General features: G+C 46.9%; 1 protein-coding gene across 1 annotated transcript in view; it reads right to left on the minus strand.

The window, feature by feature from the left end:
• Positions 1-295: 295 nt before the first annotated feature.
• Positions 296-12,873, minus strand: part of LOC108798395 (opsin-5-like) — a 23,651-nt gene continuing 11,073 nt past the window's right edge. The window contains exons 2-5 of the mRNA XM_018570145.1: positions 11,977-12,139; positions 11,417-11,544; positions 8,731-9,065; positions 296-853 (exon numbers count right to left, since the gene is read on the minus strand). Coding sequence (XP_018425647.1) covers positions 305-853; positions 8,731-9,065; positions 11,417-11,544; positions 11,977-12,113 — 1,149 coding nt within the window. The 5' untranslated portion in view covers positions 12,114-12,139 and the 3' untranslated portion in view covers positions 296-304. The remainder of the gene's footprint in view (positions 854-8,730; positions 9,066-11,416; positions 11,545-11,976; positions 12,140-12,873) is intronic.

The raw sequence follows: 12,873 nt of genomic DNA on the forward strand, positions 1-12,873 counted from the left end.
CAATGTCTAAAACCTCTGCACCAAACCAAGCAGGCCCCTGTTCTGAAAATGACCTGCAACCTACTGCACACACCAAAAATAACCAATCAGCAAAACACAATAATACAGTTCCCCTTTGAACTTCCCCTTGTGGTCTCACCATCTATGGGTGCAAGGCCAGTGGTAGCAGAAATGTTCAGCACTCTGTCTCCAGACACAACTCAATGAGTTTGAATATTTTTAATGACTCAACACCAATACAAACAGGTCTGATCCTGAAAGTCCAAAAACATCAGAAAGGTGTCATGTGATCAGTGTCATCAAGTCACAGAAAGCCTTTCATACAGTTCGGTGGTAGCGACCCTTCTGTGAGCTCCACAGTCTCCAGGGTGGATTTAGTTCTGGAGGAATGTACCACGAGATGGACCGAGGAGGTCGATACGGCATTGGCTGGTTGAGTCTTGACAAGAGTGGGGCCTGCCGGGTGGCCCGTGTCCTTCTGGCCAAGACTGCAGCATTGTGGGTAATTTCCAAAACACTCAAACGTTTCAACGCAGCAGCGGCTCTCTATAAAGGGGCTCCTGACATCCTGGTGCATGCCCGGCGCTTGCTTCACGGGAGTTCGGCAGGTGCCACAGGCCATGGCACACACAGCCTGAAAGACGGACAAGTCTTTGGTTACCACATTCAGAAAGTTTGGCTTCAGTAGCAGATACACCAGGGGGTTGTAGAGGGTAGAAGACTTGGCGAACACAGCAGCGAGGGCGAAGGCCATGGCCGGGACCCGCCTGGCATCACTAAAAACTGCCCACATTGACACAACAGCGTAGGGAGTCCATGCGAGGAGGAAGCCAATGCAGACTGCAACACTGAGCTGAGAAAAACAAAAAGAGATGACAAATACGGAATACAATGTTATTTATTATATTAACAAAGGAAGGATCGATTCATCCGAACCCAAAGTCATAAAGAGCTAAAACAATCTATGGAAAACAGATGTTATCTGTGGATCAACAGCTCATTTCCCTCGGGACAGGGGTATGCAACCATGGCACTCCAGAAAAAGACCAATGCCATCGAGTCTGACCCTTTTTGATTTTTTTTTTAACCTTATTAAGTATACACTCACTGGCTGCTTTATTAGGTACACCTCTTCAACTGCTCCTTAACACAAATATCTCATCAGCCAATCACATGGCAGTAACGCAATACATTTAGGCATGTAGACATGGTGTAATGGATCCCCGCCATCTGCGCATGTGCAACCTGCACGTTCCCGCACTGCTCGGGAACGCGCCATCCCGCGCATGCGCAGAAGCAGTAGCCTACCAGCATGAAAATACGCCATAGCGGCGCACTGGAAATTACATCACTGGCCCTATATAAACCCAGCAGCAGTACCACCATGTTGCTGGTTTATCGTCAGCTATTCCTTGTTCCAGTTTTTGTGATATCTTGCTTGATCCTTGTGACCCGGACTTCCTCGACAAACCTTGAATTCTGCCTGCCTTGACCACGGAACTGTTATTTGACCATTCTTCTGCCTGACCCCTTTTGTACTGGAATTGCCCGCTTGGAACCTGACCTCGGATTGCCCATTGGACTACGGCTTGCACGGTGCTCAACACCACTGGCACTCCTGCCACTTGTTGTCCCGCTGGGCTCTGTTCCCATCCTCAGAGTCTCCCAGGACACAAGGTGCAAGGGAAGCCTCCTCTCACATCCGGTCTCCCATAAGGTACGTAACACATGGTCAAGATGGTCTGCTGAAGTTCAACCCGAGCATCAGAGTGGGGAAGAAAGGGGATTTAGGTGACTTTGAACGTGGCGTGGTTGTTGGTGCCAGACGGGCTGGTCTGAGTATTTCAGCAACTGCTGATCTTCTGGGATTTTCATACACAACCATCTACAGAGCATGGTCCGAAAAAGAGAAAATATCCAGTGAGCGGCAGCTCTCCGGGCAAGAAGACATGGTTGATGCCAGAGGTCAGAGGAGAATAGCAAGACTGGTTGGAGATGATAGAAAGGCAACAGTAACTCTAATAGCCACTTGTTACAACCAAGGTAGGTATGCAGAATACCATCTCTGAACGCACAACACGTCCAACCTTGAATCAGATGGGCTACAGCAGCAGAAGACCACACCGGGTGCCACTTCTGTCAGCTAAGAACAGGAACCGGAGGCTACAGTTCGCACGGGCTCACCAAAATTGTAAAATAGACGATTGGAAAAACGTTGTCTGGTCTGATGAGTCTCTATTTCTGTTGCGACATTCGGATGGTCGGCTGAGAATTTGATGTAAACAACATGAAAGCGTCTATCCATCCTGCATTGTATCAGCGGTGCAGGCTGGTGGTGCTTCGCATCATGGATGTGCAGCCGACAAATCTGCAGCAAACTGTGTGATGCTATCATGTCAGTACGGACCAAACTCTCTAAGGAATGTTTCCATCCCCTTGTTGAATCAATGCCACAAAGGATGAAAGCAGTTCTGAAGACAAAAGGGGGTCCAACCCGGGACTAGCAAGGTGTGCCTAATAAAGTGGCCAGTGAGTGAAGATCTATGTTTATTCCAAATGGAAAACACAATAAGGATAAAGCGCACTTCTGTGGGGTAGGCAAGCTTCAATTAGGTGGCTGTTGTGTGTAGGTGTGCAAAGCTCCTCGCTACAGGGAGAGGACCCTGTCTTTTCACAACTACAGATCCAAATACAAAAAGTCAGGAGCGCAACTACCAAAAGTGGTGTGAGTGTACACTCACACCACCTTTGGTAGTTGCGCTTCTGACTTTTTGTATTTGGATCTGTAGTTATGTTTATTCCAAGCAAGTTTAATTTCACTTCCTGTTGATGGACTCACTGCCTCTGCTGGAAGTCTGTTCCAAACATCAACTACACTTTCTATAGAATAATACTTTCTAAGGTTAGTTTTGAACGTTCCTCCTGCTAGATTGGGATCATGTTCCCATGTTCTTGATCTCAGCTTGATACTGAAAACTAGACTTGTGCGCCGTCAGAAAATTCAATTCGTTTCGGAATATCCGTTATTTCGTAATTCGTGTCCGAAACTCAATTCGGATTCGTACGAAATACGAATTTTCGTTAGTTTCGTCACATTTTCGTAACTTTACGAACATTCGTTATGATGAAGTTAAAAAGCAAAAATACCTTTGTTAATATTGGAGTCGATGGTAATTTTTTTTAAAATCCGAAATACGTAATTCCGTATTTCGGATAAAAAAAAAAAAAACTACCATCGAATCCAATATATTAACAAAGGTATTTTTGCTTTTTAACTTCAATATACAGATGTTCCTCACTTACCGACTTACCTGTTTTGCGACCACTCGCACTTACGACGGACCGCCGATCGACCTCCGACCTTCCGCGTCAGTGCGACGGGTCGCCGGCGGAAGTGACATCCCCCGATCTTCACTGCAGGTCTCGGTAAGTATTTCCATTGCCGGATGTACAGTACACTGTTCGGTACTGTACATCGGCAACGCTATACAGCACTGTACTAATGCAGTATAGTACTGTATAGAGTTCCTCACTTAACGACCAATCCGTTTAACGACCTGGTCGTAGGAACGGAACTCGGTCGTTAAGTGAGGAATACCTGTATAACGAATGTTCGTAACGGAACGAAAATACGTTGTAATGCAACCCTCAGCAGCAGAAGAGAACCTCTGATTGGTCAACCAAACGAAATACGAAATTCCGTTAACGGATTTCGGATCCGAATTTCGTATTAAAAAAAAACTACCATCAAGGCATCAACTCCAATATTAACAAACTTATTTTGCTTTTTAACTTCATCATAACGAATGTTCGTAACGGAACGAAAATACGTTAACGGAATTTCGTATTTCCTGCCTGTGTTGTAATGCAACCCTCAGCAGCAGCAGATCCGAATTTCGTATTTCGGATAAAAAAAAATCTTGTCATGTTGTTCAACCTCATTTACAGGGGGTAATATTAGTTCCCGTTTCAACAAAATTCGGATCCGAAATTCGTTAACGGAATGTCGTATTTCGGATATAATTGGGAAACTGCAATTCGGATTTCCTATGCTTCTGAATTTACGAATTTCAGGAAATTCGTACGAATTTCGATTCGTAGCGAAACGAATCGCACATGTCTACTGAAAACACTGCCCTCCTGAACCCTATTCACACCCTTCATGTATATAAAGGTATCAACCATGTCTCTTCTTCCCCTTCTTCTCATAAGGCTGAATATAGCAGGTTCCTGCAGTGTCTCCTGATATGTTTCATCCCTCCGACATTGTTGTTGCCCATCCTGCTCAAAAAAACATTTAGTCAAAAAACAAAAACCTCAGTCGGATTAATCTGACATGATATGTCCTCAGTAAAGCCATGCTGCATGATGATGAAGCTTTCCGCTCCCGGACCCCACACTCTCCTCTTCTATGTCCCCAGCTTCCCCCCATCTGCCCCTTCACGTCCCCAGTTTTCCGCTCCCGGACCCCATGTCACCTTCATAGTCCCAGCTCCCTATATCTCCCCCTTCTTTCCGCAGCAGCTCTCTATTCGGCAGCATTTTGTGCGATGAGGAGGCGGGGATAACACCGCTTACCACTCATTGGCAGCTGCACCGGCTGGATCATACTTCACGCTGCGCCCGGAACAAGGTGAGGGGAGCAGCGTGAAGCATGTAGGGCCCAGGACAGGAGGAAGAGGTCCCGGGACTGACATTAGCGGCTACCGGGATAATAAATATCCTGGTAATCAGCGGTTACCAGGGGCCCCTTCCTCCTGTCCTAGGCCCCCCTCCAAATGGCGGAACTCCAGGGCCCGGTCGCAGCCGCGACCTCTGCGACCCTGGTGGATGAAGCATGATGTCTAAGCCCTCGTTCACAACCCTCGTTCACACCCCTGCTACATCGCAGAGCAGCTGCAGGGTGCGTCTGTGGTGCACTGCAGTAGGCAGCCCATTCATTTCAATGGGCTATCTATCACAGCTAAATAACACTGAAAGAAGTGCATGCACCTTTTCTTTAAATTGCATCGCACCACATGGCATGGTCATAGGCTACCATGCAGTGTGGTGCGAATTAACGCAAATACTATAGATAGGTGCATTGGGGTGCTATTAAGAAATGCAGCATCACCCGCGATCCCACATCACATAAATGTGAACAGAGCCATAACCAGTTGACATCCGCGGTGTTAAACCCCCTTCCCATCCAGGCCATTTTTCAGTATTCAGCGCTGCGGTACTTTAACTGACATTTATTCCGTCACGTATACTGAGACGCCGCAGCTCAAGCGGATGCCGACAATTATGTCTGGATCCGCCCAGCTGCGTGACTGACAGTTGGCTCTGCCTATCTAGAGGCAGAGCCAGCTGTACCCGCCCCCTCCCCCGTCCGTTCCGCCAGTCAGCGCTGGCAGATCGGAGCGGGGAATCCAGCCCCTCCCCTGTCACGGCAGAGAGCCGTGACAGGATCGAGAGGTGAGCGAACGCCGGTATGTGTTCGCTCACCTCCCGATCTACTGAGCCGACCTGTGACAGTCTCATTGTCACAGGTCGGCTAGAACTATGAGGTGAGTGAAAAGCACTCACTTCATAGTTCTCCTTTAATGCTGTTCTAGGTAAAGAAAAAAATGTACTTCCTGTTGTGTCCCTGGAACAGGAAGAGATGGGAAGTCTGCACTACATTATAGGCAAATTAAATCAGACCTTTACCCCCTTTCACTAGAATCACCTCAGCATGTAGCTCTGTATGCTGATATGAAATCATCTTACATTCATCACTTAAAAAAACATATTTATCTTATACCAAAAATGATTGGTTTTCCACTTCCTGGTCCTCTTGGGCATTAGTGATGTAGTGTGCCCAAGCCTTGCATCCTGGGAAATCTCATCTGTATTCTCATGAGATCTCAGGGAAAGGCATTTTCCTCTCCTGAGATGATGTGGAAGGTCACATGCCCTAGTCACATGTACAAAAGTTCCAGGAAGTAAAGGGACATGAAATAATATTCCCTTAGTAAAAATGGCCGCTGTGGGAAGAGTGGGGTGGAAAAGAAAAATAAGGGATGCAATGAATAAAAAGACGGCAATTATCTATAATTATCTGTTTGTAGATTGTCATCCCTAAACATTTCTAAAGGTGTGTTTGTTGTCATTTCAAAGATCTGGGTAAAGTTCCCCTTTAAGGCCGCAGCAGGGGAGCCCGGAGAGGACACAATAGGAAACCTCTCCACACCAGTGCTAAATATTACAACAAACGTAGAGGTGACCGCAAGCTGCCAGGAACGCACACACAAATCTCAGCTGTCAATTTTGGGTGGACGTGCACTTTAAATATAATGTAGAACATTAAGAAAACTCATTTTTCCTGACGCACAATAATCTCGCGCTGCAGCAAATTAAATTAACTCGGTTTGTTGTGGCAGCGGAAAGAAAAAAAAAACCCTCATAAAACGCAGATAGTTTGTCAGTTCTAATTATCTTTGCTGAAATGCTGGAAATGTAATGAGATCGCAGCGCCACACCAAATTGTCGTAATAAGCGGTTCCCACTGTTATATCCCCGGCGTGGCTTTCATTAACAGAGATGAAAGGGTACATTTTATTCCGTTCAGACTGTGTCAGATAGCAAACGAGGAACAGATAAATGGCTTGGGTTGTGTAACCCACCAAAGTATTGTATCTAGAACACGGGCCATGGTTTACCTGGTGTGAACTCGGCGTTGGGTTGGCTTAGTAAATTACAGGAAGGCAGATCAGCACGATGCACCATTACCAGGTCAGATATATAATGCCAGTAAGGTGCACACTGTTACATGATTATTATATAATAAACCCAGAGGCAAGGCAAGTCAATGTTGTCTATATCAACCTGGTTATATTTCACTTTATTACCGGCCCCCAAAACAACTGCTGATAGAATCTGATGGGTTACAATGGACTCTCCTGCCCCCCAGGTACCTGTAATTCAGGCCAAGCAAGTAGAAGGAAAGTTTTTAAACCACATTAGAGTATATAATGATTTCATTGTATCCACCTTTCCGTCCATACACATTGTCATGAGCACCTATCAATATAAGGATTATTATCCTTATTATTATTATTATTATCTTTATTTATTATTATTATCCTTATTATTATTTATTTATTATTATTATAATCTTTATTTATTATTGACTTTTTTTCTTTATTTACCTTTATTCATCTAACATCATTCTATTTGTATCTCATGTGTTTTCCAAACGGACACTTTGTATTATGTAGTAGCAACGTCCTCTGTTTGACTTGTAAACAGTTACCATTAATACCGAGGTAATTTTCTGGTCATTTAAGATTAATGCATCACGTTATATTCACGTGTGTTTGGCCCAGTGTAGTGTTGAGCAAAGCCCAAAACTGTCGCCGTACGCCGTTATATGATTATGCTGGAATTGCACGCTCTGCAGGAGCAACCTGCAATCTTCTGCTTTCTATATATTCAGGGGACTGTTCAGTAAGTCCCAGTTACGTGCACCTACCATGCAACATCCCTCACCATCCTCCTCCTATAACACACACAGCTGCAACATTCACTTAAAGGAGAACTATGAGGTGACTGTCACAGGTCGGCTCAGTAGATCGGGAGGTGAGCGAACACATACCGGCGTTAGCTCACCTCTCGATCCTGTCACGGCTCTCTGCCATGACAGGGGAGGGGCTGGATTCCCTCCTCCCCGATCCTCCATCGCTGACTGGAGGAACGGACGGGGGAGGGGGCGGGTACAGCTGGCTCTGCCTCTAGATAGGCAGAGCCAGCTATCAGTCACGCAGCTGGGCGGATCCCGGCACAATTGACGGGATCAGCTTCAGCTGCGGCGTCTCAGTATACCGCGAGCTGTAGCTCCCTAATATACTGAGCCTAGGGTGACGGGAGGACGCTAGTTTGTGTCCTCCCGTTACCCTAAGGAGAACTATGGGGAAAAACACTGACCTCATAGTTCTCCTTTAATCCACTGTCCTTATTTGTGTGTGTTTATCTACAACTTTGGTGTTTATGCTCCTCAGGATGAGTCTGGGATCTCCGCACAGTGAATGCATCCTGTTCAAACCTGCGCGTCATACGGTCATACGTGTGGCACAAAAACGCGCATTGCACAAAAACGTGCCATATTCTGGGCGACTTCCGCACGTTCCAAATATAGTAGTAGAATCGAAAAACCGTCCTGAAAACAAAACGCGATTTGTGAACGGAGCCTTACACTGTATCCACAGAGCTGGCTGTGTGTCGAATCCCAAAAAAGAGAAAATTGGTGGAAGATAAAAAGACATGACTGAAAACTATGGAAGCAGTGGCGGAACAATCGCCATAGCGACCCAGGCGGCCATGTAAGGGTGCTGGCTGTCACTGACACAGCTCAGCAGCAGCTGTGAAGAGGAACGCGCCGCTGTTAGATCAAGACAGCTCTGACAGGTAAGAGTTGTGCAGCCCATTCTGAGACCCTGCAGAGCCCACCATAGAGATTCTATGGTGGGCTCTGCAGGGTCACTCTCAGGTGGGCTGTTTGGTATATCAGGTGGGCTCTGCAAGTGGCATAACTAGCAATCATGGGGCCCCATACAAAATTTTGCTATGGGGCCCTGTGATTTCTAGTTACTCCCCTGCATGGAAGATGACAAAAGAGCAGTAGATTTATGGAACCATTGCAAGAAGGGATGTTGAATCCAACCTCGTATCTTTATCACACTGGGGTGTCTGTGCCGTAGTGAACCTCACCTTTATGATAAGGCTGTGCACGTTGCTTCCTTTGTTCTGGGGTGACAGGTGTTGCTGCACGGCTCTCCTCGCCCCTTTCACGGTGAGCAGGATGAGGGTGTAGGAGATGAGGATCAGCGTGCAGGGCAAGAGGTAGCAGAAGACGAACAGAGACACAATATAGGACATGGCTCGGTGCTCCTGGTTGGAGGCCTTCCAGTCTATACAGCAGGCGGTACCATACGGCTCCGGTCCGTAGCGCCCCCATTCTACCAGCGGGGCCGTGGCAAACACGAATGCGTAGGCCCAGACGCAGAGCAGCAAGATCCGGGAATGGAAAGCAGAAAATTTATTTCCTGCAATAAAAAACAAACACCCACAACCATTATGTGTCTTTTCTTATACATAGAATCTCCACAGTCTACCTAGGCCTGGCGTATACGGGACTTTGAGATACACTCTGCCATACGTGAACACTGACTCCTATGGAGGAATAAAAACAAAGCACAAACACTTGCCAGGCTGACCTTGTGTGGTTTGAAAAGTACATTAGACCTAACACAATACAAATTTTACACCTACACTTGACGCAATAATAAGAGGATCGGAATATGAAAGGTAGTTCTATACAAGACTTGAGAAGTACAGCCCATGCAGAAGGAAAATAAAATAAAACCTTGAAAGAAGAATGACGATATAACAATATAATCCGCATTGCCCATTGTCATTGCCTCGGTTATAGCTTGGTGTAAAGGAGTCTGGCTCCAATCATCATGTTCTGCCGCTTGGCATATCTCAATGCTGAACTGAAATGACAGCCCGGGCTTTCCTGGCCTTGCGGGGGCCATCCGATGTCAACAACCTATACTCTTCTCAGCCCTGGCTGCTCAGAAATCTCTCTCGGAAATCTCCCAACATGTGGAAGGCTGAGAAGGAGCAATAAACGTAGGAAGTAAGCTCTGTCAGTGATCCACATTGGGTGCTCCGACCCAGGCGGCGGCTATGGGGCCCGGCTGGGACGATCCTGATGCCCTGTGGGCCGGCCTGGGTCAATTTGGCATCTCACGCTGCTTGCTGTCACTGGCGGCTGTGAAGAGGAATGTGCTGCTGTTCAGCGCACTGACAGTGATCTGTGCAGCGACGCGTTCCTCTCCACAGCCACTGCCGAGTCAGTGAGAGCCAGCAGCGGCGGTGGAGCAGGCCGGATCCGGCAGTGGAGGAGGAGGCGGGGGCCCGGGGCTAGCATCAGAGGAGGAGGTGGGTCCCAGCGACGAGGGAGGGGGGGGGGCGGTCCCGGCAACGGGCGGAGGGGGCGGGGCTCATCACCCACGGAGGAGGCGGACAGGTAAGGAGTGTGACCAGCCCACCTGAGGATGACCCTGCAGAGCCCACCTTAGAGGGTCTATGGTGGGCTCGTCAGGGTCACCCACAAGTGGGCTGTGTGGGATCTCAATTGGGCTCTGCAAGGGGTGTAACTAGAGATCCAAGGGGCCCCATACAAAATTTTGCTTTGGTGCCCTGTGATTTCTAGTTACGCCCCTGGGTTCTGCTTATGCTTCTACAACCGTGAATAAACAACTAGCATGTGAGGGTATAAATAATACTAACTAGCAATATTTATCATATAAAACTAACAATAACACATTCACAACAACAACAATATTAAGGTATAAGGGGATAATAATTATATCTATATATCATAGTGTTGTACTGTTATCTTGAAATGCCTAACTGCCCAGGGATTATGTGTTGCATACATGCATTCCTGTAGAGCACTAGTGCATCCCACGGCTTAAAATCAACACATGGTGGGCAATCTGCTCTTCTGAGAACACTCGCTGCTCAGCCACGTGAATATGCAGGATTGGTATTCCTTAGCCTGCCCACTGTAGACACTTTGGTGTCCCTGACAGAGAAAAATGCAACTGCAGAGCACAGAATCATGCGACCTGAACATGCAGACCCATCAAAACCCACAAAAAGGTTAAACTGAACTTCTGATTTAAAGTGACATTAAACCCTCAGATTTTTTAACATAAACCAATACTGTAATGTGCGCCTTACTGTAATCCATGGTAGTTTCCCTTCTCTTTGCTGCTCTTCCTTTTAAATCTGTATCTGTTCTCATGCTGGGGGGAGAACTTCTGTTTTGCAGCAGACTGCCTTGTCTCTGGAATGGATATACGGTGTCTGTGTGCAGGTTCACAACCTGAGCCAGCACTACAGGAGGAGGCAGTCAGCTGCAAAGGGAAGTTCTCCCCCAGCATGAGAAGACACGAGGATTTATAAGGAAGAGCAGCAAAGAGAAGGGAAACAACCATGGATTACAGTGAGGCGCACATTACAGTATTGGTTTATGTTAAAAAATCTGAGGGTTTAATGTCACTTTAAGTGCAATTTCCTGATCACTATCACGGCTCTTTTAGCTTGTAGTCTGGATTTTATTTTATAAGAGGGAAATGATTTTTTTTAGGGCAATAAAAACATATTTCCTTTCGAAGGATCACCCTGGTGCCTATTTGTAGTAGATGGACTCGACTCTTCCTCTCTCCTGTTCTGTGAGTGATTTATAACTTAAATACTAAATGTGACATACTGGATTTTTTTTTCTGACTCAATACCAGGGTTCCATCTGTCCCCGTCTGTCTCATACAAAGTTTGGAGTGCGGTGCGGATGGGCCATACAGGACAATACGATTCAACTCACCGTATACAGGATAGCAGACTTTCATACAGCAGACGGAGCTCAGCACCGTCAGATTCGTCAGGCTGCAAAGACCAAAGAAGACCCCACAGAAGGCGTAATATTTACAGGTCACTTTATCGAACAGCCACCTGGAGGGAGAGAAGCTTCTGTCACCCAGCCTCCCAAACAATACGTTATTACTTTTCCAGCATGTGAGGAGTCCATCATCCTGTCCAGTTTAACCAGTTGACATCCGCGGTGTTAAACCCCCCTTCCCATCCAGACCATTTTTCAGTATTCAGCGCTGCGGTACTTTGACTGACATTTATTCCGTCATGCAGCGCTGTACTGAAATTAATTTACTTGACTCCCAGAAGGACTGTCCAAGGCTGAATGGGCGCAGACTTGGTAAATATAGCGCGGAGATACTGCCTCTGGAAACCTCTAAAGAGATTAGAAACCAGCAGGAAATTCAGCTGACAGCACAAAATATCAGAACGGTTTCAAGTGTTTCTGTTCCTAGCTGGTGGTCACATGCTGCCCCCCATATTGGCATTGCCCATTTCTTCACTGGCACCTACCTGTGAGCAAAGAGTGAAGGGATGGCCAGAGGAAAGAGAGTGGCCGTCATACCCAGGTCACTGATCGCCAGGTTGACGATGAAGAATTCGGCTGGCTTCAGCATGGATCGCTTGCGATACGCCACAAGCAGCAGCATGGAGTTCCCCGACAGAGAAAAGATTCCTGCAAAGGGATGAGTGCATATCATCAGGCCGCCATGTGCACAACGTTTTTATGGAAGTACAGTTTACTCTATACATAACATATATGAGAAAGAACCTGATTGGACACTGCCACTCCCCAGCAGCATGTCATAGCTGTCGATGGTGGGAGCGGAAAGTTGGCGTCAGAATTGGTTTATTGGCACAGATGGCTAATGTATAAGTTCAGCTCTATAGGCTTCAGAGAGCTGAGCAGCTTTACCTTAGTGTGGTCCTAATGCATAGACAAGGCAAACTGCCTTGTGTACTACAGAGTCAGTTCACATCAATGTGTTGCGGTGGTGTGTGTTAAAAGAAAAACATACGGCATTTCAACCGCAGGACAGACGCATCTAGGGGCAATCATCTATCCCAAACCGTATGTAATCGTACCATTGCTGTCGCTGACAGATGCGGGTGCTGTACCCTGTCATTAACTTGAATGGGCACAGCGACCGCATCTGAATGGGGTACCTGGGATTCCGGCCACAAAAATCCATAGGTTCCTGTGAATGTAGCCCTAAAGTCTATTGTAACCTTAAAGGAGAACTATGAGACGAGTGAAAATCACTCAGCCTCATAGTTCTAGCCGACCTGTGACAATGAGACTGTCACACGTCGGCTCAATAGATCGGGAAGTGAGCGAACACGTACCGGCGCTCGCTCACTTCTCGATCTATCCCTGCAGAGAGCCGTGACTGTCACTCACGGCTCCCT

Source organism: Nanorana parkeri, unplaced genomic scaffold (assembly GCF_000935625.1).
Source record: "Nanorana parkeri isolate BGI_ZX_2015 unplaced genomic scaffold, ASM93562v1 scaffold1463, whole genome shotgun sequence".
Lineage (NCBI taxonomy): Eukaryota > Metazoa > Chordata > Amphibia > Anura > Dicroglossidae > Nanorana > Nanorana parkeri.